Source organism: Pleurodeles waltl, chromosome 6 (genome assembly GCF_031143425.1).
Source record: "Pleurodeles waltl isolate 20211129_DDA chromosome 6, aPleWal1.hap1.20221129, whole genome shotgun sequence".
NCBI lineage: Eukaryota > Metazoa > Chordata > Amphibia > Caudata > Salamandridae > Pleurodeles > Pleurodeles waltl.
The window spans coordinates 610770687-610794683 of NC_090445.1; the positions used below are offsets into that span (position 1 = coordinate 610770687).

At 46.2% G+C, this 23997-nt stretch overlaps 1 protein-coding gene across 2 annotated transcripts in view; it reads left to right on the plus strand.

The window, feature by feature from the left end:
• The window catches only part of PKP1 (plakophilin 1), a 160526-nt gene that overhangs the window by 23446 nt on the left and 113083 nt on the right, over positions 1-23997 (plus strand). For both annotated transcript variants that reach the window (XM_069238897.1, XM_069238896.1), the window contains exon 2: positions 21924-22006. In XM_069238897.1, coding sequence (XP_069094998.1) covers positions 21924-22006 — 83 coding nt within the window. The remainder of the gene's footprint in view (positions 1-21923; positions 22007-23997) is intronic.

Genomic DNA, 23997 nt, shown 5'->3' on the forward strand with positions numbered 1-23997 from the left:
CTTTGCTATACATACTATCAAAGCACCAAAAATACTCATAGTACTCCATTCAGACCGAGTGTAAAGTGCTAAGAGGCCAAGTTTAGTTCCTAATACAATATATAAAAAAATCTGATAAATAGTTACAGTGAAGGTTACGTTTTCAGGGCCGCGCTGACAGTCTCCAACAAAGCAGTTAGAAGTGGAAGGAGACCAAACTGTTGACCATGATGACAGGCTGAAGGGGTTCTTGCGGTGGCGTCAGTTGTGATATATGGACAAACCGCCTGTGCCTTAGTTCCCATATCTGTAAACATTCCACACACTTAGAAACAGAAATACACAGGTCAGCTTGCAGCTTTCCAAAAAATCGGCCCTCGAACTCATAATATCCTTATTCCAGGGATTGAGGAATGTAGCCATGACAAACAAATCTTATATCCCAATTGTATTCATTGGATGAACAGTTTTTTCCTCATGAAGGAAAAGGAGAAAATAATGATGTTATAGGAATATGCAATCATTTGGGAGTCTGCCAGGAGGCTGGGGAGCATTGGCAGGTTGGATAATCGGTTGGCAGAAGTGCATACATTTTCTAGATTAGGCTATCGACTTCCAAAAAGAAATTGAAGAAATATTAGTATACATCTTCATACCTTGAGGCAGCTTAGAAGCGTGACCCTTGGTGTAATGTGCACCAGGCACAGGTCCACGTTGTGAATGTACAGAGGTCTGAAGGTCTCAGAGTTCACAAGAGTGACGTTTTACGTTATTTATTTCTCTTTAATTTAAGGACATCACAGTTCGAAGAGGAGCACCTCAAATGCATTTCATAGTGGGCGGTACTTGAGTGAACTGCATAGTGGGTGTGTTAGAATGACCTCCATGGGACTGAAAATTGGGCAGGATTAGAAAACTACTACATGCAACAGGTAGACCAATGGCAGTTAGTTTTAGGGGAATCATGACCATTGCAACCACAGCTTCTGTTTGACACATGGCTTTTTCATAGTGGAGAAGGTGGAACTGGAGGGCTGCATTGAATCTATTGACAGAGGCGATGTACTCGGTGTTTGGTTGAATCTTACACTGATGGGTAAGGATGAAAAACATAATGAAAGCCAGGATGGAGGGTGGCCTGCCTAAAGCTAGAGCTTGTAGAGAGCATCTGGGAGTTTGCAGTGCAATTATTACTCCTAGATTGGATGTGACGAAGCTGGGCCTTGAACTGTTTTGAAAACTAGGTGCATTATTAGGCCTCTCTGTAAAGCTGAGCCATCCTAGGAAGCAGCAGAGTTCGGGAGATTGTATCGATCAGTGTGCCAAAGTTAAGAACTTTGTCATGGTTGCCATATTGGGATACCAAAGACAAGACTGTAGGAGGGGGTGCTACTTGGACCTGGAGATTCAGAGAGTAGGAAGAAAGCAGTGATAGCGTCAGACAGGTCTAAAATTGGGGTATGATTGAGGAGATGCAGTCTATGATGCACCCCAGGCAGGAGATGCAGGAAGATTTGTGTCAATCTCAAATATGTGAAATGAAACACCACAGGAGGAGGGAATGTCACCAGGGCATAGAATGCTTAGTAGTAGGTCATACACAGAATCTTGGGAGGTCTCTACAGGACTGAAAGTAGAAGGAGGATACACTAGATCTGCAGCTATCTAGAACCATTGATCACCAAAGTGAACAAAGTGCCGATGGGGTTTATCGCGGTCTGCACTGTTGAAGGCTGAACTGTAATGCATTATTATTGCTCAAATAATATTTAAATCTGGTAGGAACTGGACCTGGCACACCACCCTGTTTCACGTACAGCTCCTCACTTTTGTGATGCTGCTGCTATAGAAATAATTGTTCTCTGTAATTACTTTGCTGCTCCTTAGTTCTAGGTTTGTAATATATTAATTACCTAAACATGATGAGATAAACCTAAATAGGATAAGATGAGAGTTGAGGTGTCTACTGTTCAATGACCATGGCTCCCATGGAAAGTAGTATCTGCATCATGGTCACCCACACCCCATACCCACCACCACACGCACCCATTACCTCGCCCTTTTTGGCCACTATTCGTGAAGGTTCTCTAATGAGTGATTCTTGAAAAAGCAATCAGGGTTCAAATGAGTAAGTTGCCCTTACCCTCTTTACACTGTCATTACCGTCAGGGAAAGGACATTTTGCTGCAAACTATGAACAATACTTTGTTTCATCCTTACCTCAGAAAGCAATGCTTCGTTGCTCCTGAAAACAAACATATTGGGCAATTTATTTTATCTGTGAACGTTGCCAAATTAAACGTTGTCCTTCTTTGTCCATGAAACAGTTACATCAGTTTTTGTGAGTAACATGAACATGGGAGCGTTGTTTCCCCATCGTTCTCACTTCCATGTTTAGAATATTTTTGCTAAATCATCTCTGACTTCCTTCCAAGAGCATTACATAGAGACTTCCTTTGTAACATTACCATAATCTAAATGAGAGGGTGAGTCGTTGATCAGGCTTTTAATCTTCTACACGCAGATCACACTATCTTCTTAGTGTTACCTTGCCCATATGCACAATGAGCTTGTCGTCCGCAGTAAGAGAATTTTCGGTGAAGACCACAAACCTTTCTGGCAGGATTCATCTGAAAGAAAAATGTTCTGGTTCATCGCTATTTCCTGTGAATCTGTGTTTCCCAGACTTTTTCTTCAGTAAACCAACTTGGATAGTATTGTGCCCTTGCTCCCTCACTTTCGAATATTACTAAATTGGCGGTCACCAATGTGGTCCACGAATCTGGGTGTCCACATGTTTCTTCTAATCCCACAGAGGTCTTCACAAGCGCATTTGAGAAAACTGTAAAGTTTCTGTAATTTTTCACAAATGCACAATGTAATAAACACACATTACCACCTTGCCCTCGTCCTCATCATAGCCCTTACCGGTGAGCATTCTAAGCCTATCTAGTTGGAGTAATAGGTAAGTGACTCAGCTTCACTGGACACTTCTACTTCTGCGGACCTCAGCCTTTTGGCTGTTGTTCACCCTTGATGTCCACTGTCCAAAAATCTCTTTGGTTCTTCTTCCTTGGAACCCCTCTTAAGCCTTGAAGCAGTGTAGGTAACGGGAAAGGTTCTGCTGAACATACTGCCCGCCAAGGTTCCCTTCCTAGTAGCAGTGAGTGTTGCTCAAGGCGTTTGGAATCGAACATTCAGTTGGACCGTAAGATGTACTTCCACTTAACTAACAAGGCGGTGCTTTGTCTAGGTTTGGATTTTCTGCCGAAGCTATTTTCCACATTCCACATAGAGCAGAACATTTCCCTATGTAATTTTCCTAAATCAATACTCTTGGAAAGAAAAGGGTTTTATTGTATGTCCTATGTGTGTTGTAGATTTATTTTCTTTAGAAATGTACTTTTGTACTGTTGACTCTGTAAGTTTTAGGTCCATTCGCAGGGGAAAGATGAGTACACACATATCAATCCATCAAAATAGCACGGACAGAGGAAATTAGGTCTAGCAGCCTTTGACACCCAGTGACCTCCCAAGATTTTCCGACTGCCCTGGCCTTTCACTCTAAAAAGCTTACTATTTTTGCTGAGGGCTACTGGAGAGGCAAGAAGTGAAAACTCCAAAAAGTATAAAGTTCTCTTAGCCAATGTCATTTGTTTTGTGATTACAAATGCGATTGTTTTGCAGCATCCTGTCGGTATGTTTTGTGTGTTATTAAGGACTGGATTAAGGACCACCCTGAGGAGATTTTGTCAATTTGTCTAATAAAGTTGCTTACATTCTATTTACAATCCTAATGTGGCACTTAACCAAAAGTTAGGGATTTGGGGAGAAACACTTTATCTCCCTGTGTCTCCAACTGTGAAGCTTTTTGAAGTAAAAAAAAAAAACAGAATGTTGCTGTTCAATTACACACTGTCCCCTCCTCTCCCCACCGCTGCCCAGTTTCTAGATCTCTTTTCAACTCGATGCTTTAGACAAAACTCTTCCACATATAGATTTGGGATACACTAGGTATGTAAAATAAAGCATTGAAAGGGGACGACGTGGCAATGGCTCGAATGTTAAACACTACAAGTTGAAATACTGAAAACATGTTAATTTTGATAAAGAAAGCATCATTATTTCTCAGACATGAGTCAGCTCATTTAGGTATGACTATCATGTTCCAGACTACGAACAGAAGTATTTGTTTATGGTTATAAGTAGTATGCAGGTACCTGGGGCATGTATGTCATTACATGGGAGGTTTCCTGTAAAAACCTCTAGGGCGCTCCTTTAAGTGACTGAAAAAGTCTCCTTAAAGTACACCAATTGGCCAGAGCCTTTAACAGGTATTTTTACAGAATGAAAAAGCAACTGCTTTAGGGTTAATAATATATTTTGAGATACACAAGAGCAGACAAAATACAAAATTAACGTGGAGTGCAACCGCGTTATGGCGAGTCGAGAGCTGAACCTCATTGAAACTCGAACTGATTCATAATTGAGGTTTGCTCCCATCATGCAATGTGCAGAAACCTCCACCAACTTGGAGACACCAACCGCCCAGCAGAAATTGAGCAATTAGCCTGATGATGGACACCTTGAATACTTCGATACAAAAAGAGACATGAGTACTTATCTCTCTAGGCTTCTGTATTTTTTTTTAACAGTGCATATTACTATGTTGCACTAAAGCTGAAATGAACATTTGTGATTCGTTTCGTGGGCCCTCTAAGAACGTCGATCGTGTATCAATACTATTTCCCAATTCCCAGGTCCTGGCCCTGCAATTCCTATCCACATGAGGGACACATGTGGGAATGGGCCACTTGACCAGAACAATCTTTGTCAACACGACTCGTGCTGGATGAATTTACAGATGTCTAGCAATTAGTATTTACTTTATGTTTGGCTTCGTTATTTCGAAAACACACACGTTTTATCTACTTTAATTGCAGTGTGCGTTCTATGAGCGCCGAACACTTTTCTGCATGCCTTTTTTTTGTAAAAGATATTGTGATTCAATTAAAGCAAATCTTTGTATCAATTTAGTTTAGTTTAGTTTTATGAAGTTATAAAGCGCGTAGCTATCCTAAGGCGTCCCAGCGCGAAAGGTATATAACGACTCCTGAAAACAGAAAAAGGATAAGAAAAAAGTTAACTACAATAAAGGATGGTTTTTAGTTTCTTCCTGAAAAGACGCTCTGAAGGTTCAGGGCGGAGCTCGGAGGGGAGGGCATTCCAAAGGCAGGCAGCCTTGATGGAGAAAGAGTTGCCTCACCAGGCTCTCTTGAACCGAGGTATGTAAACATGGCGGGTGGAGGATGATCTCAAACTTCTGGTAGGGCTGTAGATAGAGATCCGTTTTCTGAAGAAAAGTGGACCCTTATCATGGAAGGCCCTGTGAGTAATGCACAGAGCTTTGAAATGAATATGCTGCTTAATGGCAAGCCAGTGAAGTACTGCACGGGTCGGCTTCGCAGAGAGGTGTCTAGGTGAATTCGTAAGGAGCCTGGCTGCTGCATTCTGCACTATTTGCAGCTTCTTTATCACATAGTCAGGGGAGCTAAGAAACAAAGAGTTCCCATAGTCAAGGCGGGAAAGAATCAAGGTTTGAATGGGGATTCTTCTGGCCGTGAAAGGTAAGAGATTAAAGATCTTGCTAAGAGTTCTTAGGAGACCAAAACACATGGAAGACACTTTTTTGGCCTGAAGTTCTATGGTTAAGCGTGGGTCAAGCCAGAAACCAAGGCTTTTAACATGCGCCTTAGGAGGAGGGAGATTATTAAAAACCTCTGAGTACGACGCCAGAGGAAGAACAGGGGGGCCATTACCTACAATCATTACCTCTGATTTACCGTCATTGAATTTGAGTTTGGATTGGATCATCCAATTATCAATATCCTTCATACAGCAGGAAAGATTTGCAGAGGACGAGTCCCCAGTGCTGGAGAGGGATACCACTAGCTGGGTATCATCATCATAGGTAACCATAAAAAGGTTATGGGGAGTATTCACTTTAGCCAGCGGTGATAAATAAATATTAAAAAGAGTCGGACTCAGGGAGGAGCTCTGAGGGACTCCACACGTCAGTGGGAAAATATCAGATAGGAAGGAACGGTCCATAACTTGAAAAGATCTTCCTAGGAGGAAGAGGAGAGCCAAAAGAGAGCCGTGCCTCCTATCCCCATCTTAGAAAGTCGAATGCTGCGCTAAGATCAAGTAGGATAATGGCCGTGTGGCCCCCTTGATCCAGAAGTTGACGGGCAGACTCGGTCCCTGTAAGGAGAGCGGGCTCAGTACTGTGTTGAGCTCTGAAACCCATTTGGGTGGGGTGTAAGAGCTCATGGCTCTCAAGATAGCTGGTTAATTGATGATTCACATGTTTCTCCAGGATCTTAGCTAAGATGGGGAGAAGAGCAATAGGTCTGTAGTTTTCCAGAGAAGAGGGGTCCAGCTTAGGCTCTTTTAGGAGGGGCTTAACAATAGCATGCTTAAAGGATTGAGGAAGAGAACCTGAGGAAAGAGAATAGTTTAGTATGCTTGTGAGAGGTGGGACAATGATGTCTGAAACCTGCAAAAGAATAGATGGAGGAGCGGGGTCCAGGGGGGAACCAGATGTAATGTTAAGAAGTAGATTGGATGTTAGAGCATCTGTATGGGGGTAAAAAAGCAGTTAATAAAATCCCTGAATGAGAGGGATCAGTGGCCTGATCATCTGAGGGTTCCTGAGGGGAAGAGGAAGGAAACCCAGAGTATATCTTGATGATCTTGTCCTGAAAATGGGCTGCCAATCAGTTACTATGTTTAGTGGATACCTCTATAGAAGAGGCGGGCATGGGGATTATGGTGAGTTCTTTAAAGATCTGAAAGATTTCTTTCTGTGATCTGGAGGACTTTTCTATTTTAGTGCCATAGTATGTAGACTGAGCTGCTTTTATTTTTGATGATAAAGTCTAATAGATTGCCTATAGGTTTCTTTGGCAGAGGGACTATAGTTCTTTCTCCAGATTCTCTGTAGCTTTTTACAGTTCATCCTCAGATATAGTAAAAGAGGGGAAAATCAAGGTTTGGCCTTATGAGAGGATATTTTTATTCTTGATTTAATAGGCAGAATAGGATCAAGGGAAGAAGAGATCCACTCATCGAAAGAATCTGCAGCAGTCGAAGCGGAAAAGTTGTTAGTTATAAAAGAAGCACGAAGTGCATTGTGCCAATCACTAGAGACCAACTTCGACCAGATACGCCAAAACTGGGTTGAAGATCCCCAGGGGCATTATAAGGGAAAGCAAATGATAAAAGAGAATGATCTGTCCAGAATAGAGGCAGAGGAGATAGAAAGGTAAGATCAGAAATATTACTGAATATGATGTCCAAGGTATGGCCCTTAAGGTGGGTGGGTTCAGTTACATGTTGAGTTAGGTCAAGTGCAATAAGAGAGGCTAACAATAATTTAGCAAAGGGCAGTCTGCATTATCGAGGTGGATATTAAAATCCCCGAGGATGGTTAGGTTAGGGAATTTACAGATGAGGCTAGCCGCAACATCGTGTAGGGCTTCTAAGAAGCTGGCACAGGAGCCCGGAGGCCGATAGAGAAGGATCCCAGAGAAAGTAAAAGTGGGCGACAAATATAGAGAGAAGGTCATTCACAGTCTGGAATGTCAAGAGACGATGTGACACACTTGATGGTACTTTTATAAATAATGGCTATGCCGCCACCTCTCATAAGAGGTCTATCTATATGCACTATAGAGTAAGTAGAAGGCAGAGATTTACAGATCTCAACTGAAGATTCTTCACCCAACCATGTTTCCGTAAGAAACAGGGCATCCGGTAGGAGGTCTTCTAGGAGAGTGTAGATATGTAGGGAGTGGGCTGGTAAGGAACGGCAGTTGAGCAGCAACATTCTACCCAAGGCAGCAGTGGGCATCCAAGAGCAACTAGGGCATGGAGAGGGAACATGGGGCCCAAAGTACTTACAGGGGCCAGACATGGCCCAGTGCTTCTGAGTTCCAGTAATTGCGAAGAAGAGTAGGTCAACTTATTGGTAATGGGAGGAGCAGCATCTCTGGGCTCTGGGCACTTCAGGGCGCGGACTTCGGCGCACCAGCAGCTTGTCCGCTGTGTGTGTCCGGCGTCCGGCAGGCTTTAAATAAACCATGCGGGATGCCTGGCCTGGCCCAGAGGATCTGAACCGCTAGACCGCCAACAAAAATGTCGGGCCAGAAATGGCCCAACTCAAGAAGGGAAAGAAATAAAACGGAGCAGCCGGAAGCCTCTGAACACGGGCGGGCGCCGGCGCTACCGAGTGCAAGTTAAAAATAGAAATGCCCCCTGTTAGAAATGGGGTCTTTGGTTGACAGTCAGGTTACCCCCTGTTCAAGCAAGGACCCTCACTCTAGTTAGGATAAAAGAGAATCACCCTCAGCTAACCCCTGCTTACCCCCTTGGTAGCTTGGCAGAGCAGTAGGCTTAACCTCAGAGTGCTGGGCGTAAAGTATTTGTACCAACACACACAGTAACTTAATGAAAACACTACAAAATGACACAACACCAGTTTAGAAAAATAGGAAATATTTATCTAGACAAAACAAGACCAAAACGACAAAAATCCAACATACACAAGTCAAGTTATGATTTTTTAAAGGTTTAAAATAAAAAGAGTCTTTAGGTAGTTGTAACAACACACTAGCGCTGCTAGCGTGTAAATGTACCTGGTTTGCGTCAAAAATAACCCCGCACGGGCGGTGTGCGTCGAAAATTACCCTGCACGGTTATATGCGTCGAAAACAGCTCGGCACGGCGAGGCGCGTCGAAAAAGCCAGCCACGCGACGGTCCGAAAGTCCCGCGGCGCTGGTTGCGATCTCTCAGCCTTCGTCAGCGATGCTGCGCGTCGTTTCTCCTGCTCCGGGCGTCGATTCTCCGGTCGCGTTTCCTGCGGCGTCGTTTCTCAGCTGCGGAGCCGGCGTCGCGTCGTTTTCTCAGCCGCGATCGGATTCGCGTCGATCTTTTCTCCGCACGGCGCTCGGTGCGTGTATTTTTGTCCTTAGGCTGCCAGCCTCTCCTTTCAGGGTCCCAGGAACTGGAAGGGCACCACAGAGCAGAGTAGGGGTCTCTCCAGAGACTCCAGGTGCTGGCAGGAAGAAGTCTTTGCTATCCCTGAGACTTCAATAACAGGAGGCAAGCTCTACATCAAGCCCTTGGAGATTTCTTCTTCAAGATGGAAGGCACACAAAGTCCAGTCTTTGCCCTCTTACTCAGGCAGAAGCAGCACTGCAGGAAAGCTCCACAAAGCACAGTCACAGGCAGGGCAGCACTTGTTCCTCAGCGATCAGCTCTTCTCCAGGCAGAGGTTCCTCTTGATTCCAGAAGTGTTTCTGAAGTTTGTAAGTTTGGGTGCCCTTCTTATACCCATTTTAGTCTTTGAAGTCACCTTCCTTCAAAGGGGACTCACACCTTCTTGTGAAATCCTGCCTTGCCCAGGCAAGGCCTCAGACACACACCAGGGGGTTGGAGACAGCATTGTCAGAGGCAGGCACAGTCCTTTCAGATGAGAGTGACCACTCCACCCCTCCCTCCTAGCAGAGACGGCTAATCAGGAAATGCAGATCACACCCCAGCTCCCTTTGTGTCACTGTCTGGTGTGAGGTGAAAAACAACCCAACTGTCAAACTGACCCAGACAGGGAATCCACAAACAAGGCAGAGTCACAGAATGGTTTAAGCAAGAAAATGCTCACTTTCTAAAAGTGGCATTTCCAAACTCACAATCTTAAAATCAACTTTACTAAAAGATGCATTTTTAAATTGTGAGTTCAGGGATCCCAAACTCCACCTGTCCATCTCTTCTCTAGGGGAACCTACACTTTAATCATATTTAAAGGTAGCCCCCATATTATCCTATGAGAGAGACAGACCTTGCAACAGTGAAAACGAAATTGGCAGTATTTCACTGTCAGGACATATAAACCACATTACTATATGTCCTACCTTATCCATACACTGCACCCTGCCCTTGGGGCTACCTAGGGCCTACCTTAGGGGTGCCTTACATGTAAGAAAAGGGAAGGTTTAGGCCTGGCAAGTGGGTACACTTGCCAAGTCGAATTTACAGTGTAAGAATACACACACAGACACTGCAGTGGCAGGTCTGAGACATGATTACAGAGCTACTTATGTGGGTGGCACAACCAGTGCTGCAGGCCCACTAGTAGCATTTGATTTACAGGCCCTGGCACCTCTAGTGCACCTTACTAGGGACTTACTAGTAATTCAAATATGCCAATCATGGATAAACCACTTACATACAATTTAAACAGGAGAGCATATGCACTTTAGCACTGGTTAGCAGTGGTAAAGTGCTCAGAGTTGAAAAGCCAACAGCAACATGTCAGAAAAATATAGGAGGCAGGAGGCAAAAAAGTCTGGGGATGACCCTGCAAAAGCAAAAGTCCAACACGACCCCCTACCAGCCTAAAGCCAGGGGAGAACAATCAATACCTTGATGTACTTCCCTGATTGGGGCGATAGAACAGGGACCCAGGCCCACAACAGCAGGGGCATGCTCCAGTTCTACGCCTTCCTGACTCCAGTTGGATCCCTCTGTCCATACTCTCAGGGCCCACTAAGCTAACCCATGGGGAACCCTTCTCCACATCTACAGACACCATCTGTGCAACACCTAACTTTACTTTGCTCACAGATGTATTGCAATGGGCAGATAGTACCACCAGGGCCAACACAGTGGTGTTGCCCACTCCACCCCCGGGGTGTGACTCTCGTCCTCCCCCCCCCAGGGGCAACTCTGTCCACCAGGACAGCAAGCCGCAGTGGCCCCAGACAACTGTCAGGGATGAGAGCCCGACCTCAGGCCTCTCTAACCACTGTGACTGTGGAGAGTGGGGGGTGGTAGCCCCAGGTGCCTGGCACCCTTTGACCACTCTCTCTTCCACCAGGTCAGGGATGTTAACCTGACCCTGGTCCTCCCCTCTGGGGCTCTGTACCCTCCCTGCAGAAGCGGCACCCCCAGAGTCAAAAACTGTCAGGGTGCTTGTAGAAGCAGTCCTGCACAATTCTTCCATCAGTGCAGGGATGTTAACCTGCAACTGATCCTCCAACCTGGGGTCTGTACCTTCAGGTTGGACCAGGGCCAGGGGTGAGGCTTCCCTCCCCCTGCCCTCTCTTCTGGGGTCCTGAACCACCCAACTAGGAGTGACCCCCCCAGAAGACAACATGGTAGGGGCACTGTTAGCAGTAGCCCCTTCCTCCAGGTCAGGGGGGGCACCCTTAACCTGGCCTCCCAATCCAGGGTCTGTACCCACAGACTGGATCACTGCCTGGCAACCCAGGACTTCCTGGGGGGCATACCTACCCCCTACCAGGTCAGAGTTTACCCTCTGAACCTGGTCATCCAACCCAGGGTCACCACCCTGCGGTTGAACCACTGCCTGGCACACCAGGACTTCCTTGGGAGCACACTTACCCCCTATCAGGTCAGAGTTTACCCCCTGAACCTGATCATTCAACCCAGAGTCACCACCCTGCGGTTGAACCATTGCCTGGCACACCAGGACTTCCTTGGGAGCACATTTACCCCCCATCAGGTCAGAGTTTACCCCCTGAACCTGATCATTCAACCCAGAGTCACCATCCTGCGGTTGAATCATTGCCTGGCGCACCAGGACTTCCTGGGGGGCACACCTACCCCCCACAAGGGAAACACTTTCCCCAAGGGCCATACAAGAGTCTGGCTGGCGCAGGTCTCCTGACCTCTGCCCATCTGACAGAGTCTGGATTCCCCCCAGCCCAGAAATGGTCTCACCAAGGTCATTCCTGGGGGGCTCTGCACTCAGAGCTGACCCCTGACCCTCCAGGTTCTCCACTGGGGTCCGCAACCCCCTCTCAACCCTCTGTCTGGACTTCTGCAACCCCTCACTAGGAGTGGTACTGCCAGACACCAGAACTGGTGGGACGCTGGCTACAGCCGCCCCCCCAAGTTCTCCTGACACTGTGGGGTCTCCCTCAACAGATGGCCCTATGGTACAGGCTAGGCTCCCCTCCTGGGGTTCCCGCAGGGAACCCTCCAGGACCTGGGACCGGATCTCGGGCACCTTGGGCCTCAACCCATCCCCATTCCCTCTCCTCTGAGACTGGACATGGGGTCCCTCACCCATCCCACTACACTGGGACCTACCTGGGACACTACAATCCTTCCCTACCTCACCTGGTTGGGAACTACCTAGACCACTCCTCTCAGGAGCACCCCCAAATGCCTCTTCAGACTCTCTGGTACTCACCCAGAAGTCTGCCTCCATTGTAAGCTCCCTGGGGTCAGAGAACTCACACTCCACCTGGTGTTGGCATAGCTCTGGAAAATAAGGACTAGACATATGCTCTCCAGCAATTACATCACTCAGCCCCTCACATGAATTAACCAAAGTACCCTTCACCCAACCATCCAGTGACTCTGCTTTGACAAAGCACCCCACATCACCCTCCTGAGACTGGTGAGACAGTACCTGACTGTCCCTGACACTCAACCCACACTCTTCTGGGATGTCTTCACACTCCATAACCAGGACTTCTACTTGGGGGGAACCCCTCTCCCTGTCACTCTCAACTAGAGTCAGTAGAGTGTCCCTCCCACCAGTAGGAATATGACTCCCCATGCCAGTTCCCCAATCTACCTCAGAGACCCTGTGCATCACTGGAGCTACCTCATACCCCTGAACCTCCTGGCGTGTGTTAACTCCCTCCTTCAAGTAGGGCACCACCTCTCTGGGCATGTGTACTTCTGCAGCATCACTGGATATACAATTGTTGCTGCCACCATTCCAGCTGGACTCAGCCCTCATGACTTCCAGCTCTTTCAATTTAAGCTCGTAAGCATAAATCATTTTTTTAATCTCTAAGTTCCTCCTCCTTACTTCCAACTCTTCCCACTTGTCATACTCCCTTTGCATCCTCAACTTTTCTGCCTCCAACCGGCGAACCCTTTCTGCCTGTCTGTCCTGTAACTCTTCAGGAGTCAGACCCTTGGGTGACACCCTGCCATCCCTCCTGGGGACCCTCCCCCCAGGCGTAACAGGTACCTCCACTACACCACTGTGTATCCTCTGCACTTCCCCACCCACATTCTCCTCCTCTGTGTGCCCTCCAGCCTTCTTGATTGTCACCCCGGCCCTCTGTGCCTGTTGCAGCTCCCCCTCCCTGGTGGAGCTCTCAGTGGGACAGTCAAGATCTTTAAGGAACTGTTTCAATTGAGCAACTGAGTACTCCTTCAGTTTCTCCATTTCAAACACAGCTCCAGCTGTTGCATCTCCAGATTGAGACATGATGGTCACAAGTGCAAAGTTCCAAAGGCAGAAAATAAGTTCCCAATGAAGTAAAAAGAATCAGTCAAGGGATCAGCAAAATCATGGAAGTAGAACAAAAAGAGTCCTTAAGAGAAAAATCAAAAGATCACCAAACAAGTAGTATGTGGTCACGTAGTGGTCTGAGATCAAAACAGTAGTGTACACTTAATTACTGTATCAAGTACAAATACAAGTCCAATCCCGACCGCTGGTCACCAATGTTAGAAATGGGGTCTTTGGTTGACAGTCAGGTTACCCCCTGTTCAAGCAAGGACCCTCACTCTAGTTAGGATAAAAGAGAATCACCCTCAGCTAACCCCTGCTTACCCCCTTGGTAGCTTGGCAGAGCAGTAGGCTTAACCTCAGAGTGCTGGGCGTAAAGTATTTGTACCAACACACACAGTAACTTAATGAAAACACTACAAAATGACACAACACCAGTTTAGAAAAATAGGAAATATTTATCTAGACAAAACAAGACCAAAACGACAAAAATCCAACATACACAAGTCAAGTTATGATTTTTTAAAGGTTTAAAATAAAAAGAGTCTTTAGGTAGTTGTAACAACACACTAGCGCTGCTAGCGTGTAAATGTACCTGGTTTGCGTCAAAAATAACCCCGCACGGGCGGTGTGCGTCGAAAATAACCCTGCACGGTTATATGCGTCGAAAACAGCTCGGCACGGCGAGGCGCGTCGAAAAAGCCAGCCACGCGACGGTCCGAAAGTCCCGCGGCGCTGGTTGCGATCTCTCAGCCTTCGTCAGCGATGCTGCGCGTCGTTTCTCCTGCTCCGGGCGTCGATTCTCCGGTCGCGTTTCCTGCGACGTCGTTTCTCAGCTGCGGAGCCGGCGTCGCGTCGTTTTCTCAGCCGCGATCGGATTCGCGTCGATCTTTTCTCCGCACGGCGCTCGGTGCGTGTATTTTTGTCCTTAGGCTGCCAGCCTCTCCTTTCAGGGTCCCAGGAACTGGAAGGGCACCACAGAGCAGAGTAGGGGTCTCTCCAGAGACTCCAGGTGCTGGCAGGAAGAAGTCTTTGCTATCCCTGAGACTTCAATAACAGGAGGCAAGCTCTACATCAAGCCCTTGGAGATTTCTTCTTCAAGATGGAAGGCACACAAAGTCCAGTCTTTGCCCTCTTACTCAGGCAGAAGCAGCACTGCAGGAAAGCTCCACAAAGCACAGTCACAGGCAGGGCAGCACTTGTTCCTCAGCGATCAGCTCTTCTCCAGGCAGAGGTTCCTCTTGATTCCAGAAGTGTTTCTGAAGTTTGTAAGTTTGGGTGCCCTTCTTATACCCATTTTAGTCTTTGAAGTCACCTTCCTTCAAAGGGGACTCACACCTTCTTGTGAAATCCTGCCTTGCCCAGGCAAGGCCTCAGACACACACCAGGGGGTTGGAGACAGCATTGTCAGAGGCAGGCACAGTCCTTTCAGATGAGAGTGACCACTCCACCCCTCCCTCCTAGCAGAGACGGCTAATCAGGAAATGCAGATCACACCCCAGCTCCCTTTGTGTCACTGTCTGGTGTGAGGTGAAAAACAACCCAACTGTCAAACTGACCCAGACAGGGAATCCACAAACAAGGCAGAGTCACAGAATGGTTTAAGCAAGAAAATGCTCACTTTCTAAAAGTGGCATTTCCAAACTCACAATCTTAAAATCAACTTTACTAAAAGATGCATTTTTAAATTGTGAGTTCAAGGATCCCAAACTCCACCTGTCCATCTCTTCTCTAGGGGAACCTACACTTTAATCATATTTAAAGGTAGCCCCCATATTATCCTATGAGAGAGACAGACCTTGCAACAGTGAAAACGAAATTGGCAGTATTTCACTGTCAGGACATATAAACCACATTACTATATGTCCTACCTTATCCATACACTGCACCCTGCCCTTGGGGCTACCTAGGGCCTACCTTAGGGGTGCCTTACATGTAAGAAAAGGGAAGGTTTAGGCCTGGCAAGTGGGTACACTTGCCAAGTCGAATTTACAGTGTAAGAATACACACACAGACACTGCAGTGGCAGGTCTGAGACATGATTACAGAGCTACTTATGTGGGTGGCACAACCAGTGCTGCAGGCCCACTAGTAGCATTTGATTTACAGGCCCTGGCACCTCTAGTGCACCTTACTAGGGACTTACTAGTAATTCAAATATGCCAATCATGGATAAACCACTTACATACAATTTAAACAGGAGAGCATATGCACTTTAGCACTGGTTAGCAGTGGTAAAGTGCTCAGAGTTGAAAAGCCAACAGCAACATGTCAGAAAAATATAGGAGGCAGGAGGCAAAAAAGTCTGGGGATGACCCTGCAAAAGCAAAAGTCCAACACCCCCAAATATCCCCCAATAGCAATTAAAACAAATAAAAAGGTATCAGTAAAATCACAGCGAAGTCACTGGAATCCCACAAAAAAAGATTGCCAGTACAATCATATAATATAAAAATGGCTTCAGGAGAGGTCGCTATTTCCGTGTAAAAGTCACTGCATATGTGATTACATTACACATGCAACATATTGTGTTAGTAAAAAAGTGCATATACGCATTTGATAGCCAACCTCTTTTGTGCACATGTATTTTTTAACATGAGGATGTTGTCCAAAGATCTTAGGTTCAAGCCTCTCATGAAGAGATGGAGTGTAAGCTTGGCGACCCGTCGGGCCTTCTCCTGTTTGCACTCTCTGTCACTCTGGAAGGCACACCGCTGCCCGGCGCTGCAAGGTTGCAGGATGTTTGCAGTGCGAATATTTGCTAGCAGTCAGCTCACAGAGATATAGGCGTAAATACAAGCATTTGTGCTTGTCTGATAAAAGACAGGTGGATTGCTCCCCCACCCTTTGTGATTTTATCAACCTTTGATCTTTGAAAAGTAAATGTGTCTTTAGCTTTCGGTGCCCTTCTATAGCAAGGTGTTTGTGGCTGATATCAGTTACACTTTGATGTTATTATTATTATTATTTTTCTATACGATGTTTTTGTTTTTTTAATAATGGTCCTGCATGGAGTATTTTCGTTGAAATCATGATAATTTGTAGTTTTCATAATTTCTCTGATCACAAATGCATTCAGATTACCATTCTAGAAAAGGCTTTGACTTCTGGTGACCTTTTCAAACATCTATACTCTTTTATAAAGCCCTTGTCTTGACTCTAAATATTCTATCAGTTCAAACACGACCACTTGAGCTAGCTATGGGGTCATTGATCTAGATTGTTTCGCCAGTAGAAAGACCCTATTATGGGTGCGTTTGAAGAAGGGGGATAAACACGGTTCTCCGCCATAGCGCTCAAATAAACGAACTATTATACTGATTTAACAGAAATTTTACTTAGGGCAATGACTACCATTTCCAATAGTCACATTAACAATGTTTATAAGTAGGCTAGAGTTTTTCCAATTCATAAAGATTCCCCTGTGGTCTGTATTAGGCCTCCCTACGTTTTGTGAGCTCTGCCTCCACATACTTCCCAAAATGCTGCCTTATTTTTATGCTGATGAATTGACTTTTACTGTGTAGTACATGGCAGACGGTGACTAGTGAGTTGTGGTGTTCAGCACTGTGACGTGATCCATTGATGGGATGTGTTGTGATGTGAAAGATTATATAATGAGGTCAGCTGTGGCATGTGTGGTTTACTGTGGTATTGTTCGTTCATTTGTTGCATAATGTGGAATGTAGTGAATGGTGGACCAGAGCGTTGTGCTATTTGTGGTGAGGTCTGTTGAATGTGTTTAGCATGTATGATATTACGTAGCATGGAGAGTTGTAGATCTATGCGTTGTTGGATCATATTGAGTATAGTGGTGAAGGCAGTGTTGGAGTGTTACAAACTGAAGTTGTCTTCTGCAATGTGAGGAAGTGTGGCCACGTGTGGCATTAAATGCCATGGTACACAGTGTGTGTATTAGTTTGGCTTGTTGTGTTAAAGTTTGAACTCTTTACTGGTGCCTGCTGAGTCTGCCATTTTTATGTGGTTTTCTTTTCTACCCTTCTGCCCACGTCTCTCCTATAGCTCGGTGTTTGTGCCATGCCCCCTTCAGCCTCTCAGTTTTTGACCCCCTTGAGGCTGAGTGTAGTGCCAATGTTCTGTTATTAGTTTGTCTTTGTCTCCTGTCTCAAGACCTAATTTCTTGCATCCAAATGTTTGTTTCACAAACACCCTACCTATTTCCACGTGACCAGTGGATGTGTGAACTGTCCTTATTTTTGCATCCCCTTGTCTGTGTACTATTGTCCACGTCAACAAATTTCTCAACTCCAGGACCTGTGTCTTCTTGTTACACTTTTGTCCAGGTTCTCCTACTTCCTGTCTCTTTCTGGCCACTTTACCAGTGGCTGGAGACTCTGGGGGTCAATCTGAGTTTGGCGGGCGGCGGTTGCCGCCCGCCAAACTTCCCCAGTCGAAAGAACGCTCCGCGGTCAAAAGACCGCGGGGGCCATTTCGACTTTCCCGCTGGGCCGGCGGGCGACCGCCAAAAGAGCGCCCGCCGGCCCAGCGGGAAAGGCCCTGCAACATTGAAGCCGGCTCCGAATGGAGCCTGCGGTGTTGCAGGGGTGCGACGGGTGCAGTTGCACCCGTCGCGATTTTCACTGTCTGCAAAGCAGACAGTGAAAATCCTGCTGGGGCCCTGTTAGGGGGCCCCTGCACTGCCCATGCCAGTGGCATGGGCAGTGCAGGGGCCCCCAGGGGCCCCACGACACCCGTTCCCGCCATCCTGTTTCTGGCAGTGAGAACCGCCAGAAACAGGCTGGCGGGAAGGGGGTCGGAATCCCCATGGCGGCGCTGCAAGCAGCGCCGCCATGGAGGATTCTCCCAGCCGGGGGAAATCCGGCGGGAAACCGCCGGACCCGGCTGGGCGACCGATGTCGGAATAGCAATGGAAGCACCGCCAGCCTGTTGGCGGTGCTTCCGTGGTCGTCGACAGGGTCAGAATGACCCCCTCTGTGTACTTCAGTACCAATACTCAATTGCAATGCAGTCTGGGTTCTGTTACTGTGTCTCTGTTACTCCATCCGTTGTGTGTGTCTTCCTGTTTTCATGTCTCTGTTTCGGTGATCCCACAAGTCGCTCCTTCTACTTGTGTCCTTGCCTCTTGTTCTTGATCCAAAGTGTCCTTGTAAGGGACTCTGCATTGTGCATTGATGCCTCCAGGTATTTAACAATCATTGCCAATTTGTGGCTGGTGCAAGCGTTCATGTTGTTCTTCCAAAAAACTGGAATATGTATTGAAGTTAATTCACACAATCTTTTCCGGGTATAGTTTTTTGTTCTTAACCTACTGTACTTCAGGATGATTTGGTGAGTCAATGGAGGGGGTCTCCATTTTGAATACCATTTATGTGTCAATGACAGGTATTAGACAGAGCAGTGCGATTGGTGTTGACTGTAGCATCAACAAGGAAGCAAAGGTAATGTGGACTGTAATGCAAGTGAGGGAACTTCAGCCCCAACCCCATGGCTTAGTAATGAAAGCCATGGGGTTTCATCCCTCTGGGCCCTGGTGCCACTGCACTTGCCGAATGCATCGTTACTCTTTAGAACATTTTACTGCAGCACATTATTTAAACTATAGGACAAGTAAATACAAGCACACGGGTATCTCTCAGCACAACTTCTGAATAACATGCCACTGTGTTGTCAGAGGCTACAGGTTAGAAAAAAATAACATAATAATGGCATTTGCTACAATACAAGGAGACAGGTCACATTTTAACTGAGTTCGTTTAGAGCTTTTCAGCTGGGAGGGGGGTTGGAGTGGAATGTAGTTTGGTGTCTTATCAGCTGAGAAAGGTGGTGTGAACTTCATGGGTGATAATACTTTCCAGCGTGTAGGAGTCTATACAAAGCAGCGCATTTGCATTGCCGTATGCAAACAAGCACAGGATATTGCACCATATCATAGACACTGGTAAAGCTTGTTTGTAACCGCAGTTTCTGGTCCCTGATTACAAACAAAACCATAACCCTTTAAGCACTTGTTTCTTAAAGTTGTGGTTTGAAATTAAAATGCTGTTGCCTGTTTGACTGGACTGATACTCTGGGTGGTGATTTGCACATTTTGCCTGTTACCAACCTCAAGAGCTTTTCAACACACAGGAAATCTGAATGGCTGTGGGCATGCTCAATGCTGAAAGAGTTTTCCACTGAGTACTCTACAAGAGTAGGATCATGGAACATGACTCTTTTATATAGTAGTGCAGCTCACCATCTCCAAGTAGTGTTTTTGCTTCTCACTGCCATGCCCACTCCTACCAAGAAAAGGTGATAGTTTGATGACATCTGCTCTCTTGGGTGTTGTTATCTTAGGCACTGTTACCCTACTGATTTTTATGACCTGCCTTACACCTTCAGAGCTTCACATTGCTATAGACAGCTTTTATGAGACACTGTCTCTTTTTGACCATCTCTCTATAACAGAGACTAGGGCCTGATTGCGAGTCTGGTGGTCACATGACCGCCAGACTCGCGGTGGCGATTGGACCGCTGCGGCTGTCCGACTGCCACATTACAAGGTTGGCGGGTGGACCCATCAATGTACCACCATATCTGCCATGATCCAAGATCCCGATGGGCTGACGGCAGTCTTGGTTGTAATCTGAACTCAGCGCTGCCAGACTGATTACAACCTTGATTCCCACAAGCTATTCCATGGCGGTTTCTCCACCATGAAAAGGCTGGCAGAGAACAAGTGTGGGGGCTACGGTGAGGGGATGGACCCTGCTTTGTCCATGGTATGGGCAGTGCAGGGGCCCCACTGCTCAGAACCATCAGAATGCGCACTGTCTGCTTTATAGGCTACAAGATAGCACTCGGCTCCTTTGAGGGAGTTGAGTTCTATCTCCTAGCACTGCCGACGGGAACGCTCTATTTCAAGGTTCCTGCTGGTCAGCCAGGTCAGACTGGCTGAAACCTTGTAACAGGGTGGTAGGGGATGCCGCCACCATTGTGGTGGCATCCTCCCCGTGAGTTTGGCGGTGCCGCGTTGGGACTGCCAAATTCGTAATCGACCCTCTAGTGTCCTGGACTATGGGTATCATGTTTACAGACTTTTTTATTTTGGTATCTTCTATCTTAGTAGCTATCAAAAGTATTCAAAAACAAGAGTGGTCTGTTTTTGGCCTCTTTGTTTAAACCTTTCTTTGTAAATATGTCATTGTTAGCTCTCATGATAGAATTTGACACCTGCCTCATAATCTCAGGGTCCTTGAATTGCTTTCATGTCTTTCGATTTACTGCCTAAGCGCTCTGGATCTCCCATCTCTGAATTTCTGCTAATTTAGTGGTTCTTCCCTCTCTTGGTAAGTATAATCCCTTTGTCTTTCTTCTATTGCTTTCGTCTCTCTTGGTATTTTCTGTTTCGTTCTTTGATGCCATGGACATCTTTGCTGTTTTATTCTTTGCTCACTTAGAGCCTGCTTTAAAAATAGGCAGGCGGGCCACCCTCTGCCAGGGCAACTGAGTATTGTACTCCTCCCCCTTGGCAGAGGTCCCGACATCCAAATTTAGAAATGTCTGTAGGGCCGGCGTACCTTTCTAGATGGCAGAGCCATGCAGCACAATTACAACGTTTTTTTTATTGTCAAAAACAGATCTCCAAAGTAGGATTTTTTAAAAGTGGAAAACAATGCCCCCTTCACCCTCGGAGTCATCTTCCAGGGTGAGGGGGCATATTTATATTTTTACTGTCTCTTACTTCCACGGTTTTCCTTGCGGTGACGGGAAGTAAAATAACAGCTATATGTCTGCCCATCTAAATTGGGTGGGCAGATATATAGGGTATTCTTTGGCGGACCTTACTCAGGTCATCTGAAACGTTTGGCCACAGCACAGAGTAGCCTCCACCATCACCAAAATATGGTATGCCCGCTTTTAAATTTGTTGGGTAGACCATTATGTTAGCAAAAAAGGTACTCCGTCTCAAAGGAAGCACCCTGTCTGCCAACATATTAATTGGGTCCTTAGTCTTTTGGCCTGTAGGTCTTTTGGATCTCGGTCTCTTAAACAGTAGTTTCACTTAGACTCTGCTCTTTCATTTTTGTTTCATTGATATTCGCTCGTTTCGTTTCTCCATTTATTACTGCGTTCTTAATCTTTGCCATTTTTGGTCTTTGCTCTGTGGGCCTCTGCTCACTGATCCTATCTTCCTTTGGGGGCCTCCTCTCTCTGTCTTTTCTCTCTAGTTATTTTTCATGTACTCTCTGCTCTCTTGCTCTCTGCTCAGTGGGTCTTGGCTGTGTTAAACCTTTTACATTTATGTGTATTTGGTCTCTTCACCTGCTCCCTTGGGCTCTGCTCTCTGAGCTTAGCTTGCAGGTCTCAAGTTGTTTTAGTTTTCTATTTTATGATGTTTGTCTCATGGTGTTTGTCACCTTAGAATTGTTTGCATGCAGCATAGTTATATATCTGCCTTGAATCTCATTTATTAGTAACAAGTTGAGTAAATAATGTTATGGTGATGTTCATGGGGTATAGAAGGAATGAGTTTGTCTCAATGTTTCTGACACTCTATCACTAATAAACACTGTAGTCTTTCTCCTGTAAACCCTTGCCTACTTCAATCTTACCACCATTCTTTTATTTTCTTGCCAGGGTCTGCATATGACAGCATGTCCGACAACTATAACCTCGGAGGGGGCCGAAGTAACTATGCTAAGTCCTCATGGGGCTACCAGGTAAGCTGGCCCATCGTTTTGTTTCACGCAGTTGGGGCAAAGATATAATGGCTTGTAATCCACTCGGCCCAACAACACCTCTTGAGGAATCTACTGTAAGATATGTTGCACTGCTATTAGGTAACCTCGTGTGCATTGAGAGGGAATAGTGATAGTAAGGCAGGGCGAGGGGACAGGGAGAGGCTGCTCGATAGGGATTCAAAGGGAGGCTGAGAGTGAGACGACGGCTCCTACTCAGAGGCTACTCACATGCTCGGGTAGCTCCTCAGGCAGCCTGCTCTTAGTCAGAGCCCAGTCCTAGGTGTGTAAGGGCGCTCGCCCAGGCAGGTCCCCCTCCATCCCCTCTGATTCATCTGCTCATCCGTCTGGCGTGGAAAAGCATTGATACCTGGCAGTCCTAGAGAGGCCTCCTCCATGACGTCGATGTGATGTGCTTTTTTTATTTGCATGCCGATTATTCTGAATCATATCCACCCTTTACCTCCCTTTATCTCATTGCTCAAGAGCGCCTGAAAGGGGATTCTGCCTACCTTCATGGTAGTTAAGTCTATCCACTAACACCCTGCGATCTTCGTTCATTGTCTTCACGCTCTCTCTCCCAGTCTCTCTAAATATCTCAGCTCGTTCACAATCATTCTACTCTCCTCTCTCAATCTCTATTTTCGTTTGCTTTGTGTTCCTAATTTCACTCTTTCACACCCAGTATCTTCCTCTTGGTTCTCGTTTTTTTATTTTCTTGCTATCCTTCTCTCTCACCAGAGCATTTCTAAACCTTTGCATGGATATATCCCCTTTCTCTCAGATGCTGCTGTCCAATGATCATTCAGCAGCATTAAGTGTGACGACATCCATGTGCAGTTTGAATATGCTCTTCAAATAAATGTTGTCCTTCCCTATTGCTTTTCTTTCTTTTCTCAATCACCATCTTCCCGAATCTTTTTCTTTTGTCCTCCTTTTCCATATTTTCACTGTCCATCTTTCTCAATGTTTCTCTCTGTTCTTTTTTTCACTATAATTTTACTCCTCTTCTCCCCACCTCCCTTACCTTGTTTGTTTCATCTTCATCCCTTCGTACTCCTCTTTCAGTTCCTCTTCACTCTTTCTTCTCTGTATTCCACACCCGTTTTAGTCGCCGAGTTACTAAACTTCCCATTTACCATCCTCGCTGAGTCTCCCACTTTTCCTGAGAAAAAAAGAATTGCAAAAATGTGTATATTTAAGTTTCCTAAAATGCGGCGCATTGAGACTACTTATAAATGAAAAAAATGTTAGGTTTTCCTTAGCTGGGTTTTACAGTCATACTAACCTGCTGTTTCTCCTCATTGACCAGTTTTGCCCACGCGTAGTACTGAACGCAGCCAGCTCCCATGGAATCTGGTCAACCCATCAGGTGTCACAATCAAAAATGAGCCCATGGAACTGACGAATTTATTATAGAACTCGCTTTGTAGTCTGTCCGGCAAACCTGATTCTTGTGGATTGGCTGAAGGAGCAGCCTTGGGCGCATGATCTCGCTGCAACCGTTGACAGCCAGGTTTTTCTTCTTTCTGTTTAAATTAACCTGTGTCCCGGCCTGCCCGCATTTTTAAGGTTTTAAAAGCCACTGTTAAACTGTCATCACATGTGCTCTGGTGGCATGCAGGTGACGATGGAGACCTCTTGTAGGGGAGCTCCGGGCAGACCTGCTTCCATAGGTAGTCTATTGTAGCACTCTCGCTTTCATCTCCAGCATGTCCAGTGAGATGCACCACGTGGAAGACTCACCGCAAATACCTTGAGACTAACTATGGCTGAAAGGATGGCAGACAGGTTTCTAATGTTTGATGGTCACCTAGGTCTCATTATAGACTCACAACGAGCAAGAAGATAGCTGATGAAAAAGTCTACCACGCCAAGCAGCTTGACATGTTCCCATTTTCTGACTGTAATGCATAGCTGGGCTACAGCATTCACTGACATAACCTTTACTACTCCTGTCTTTGGTCTGGCCC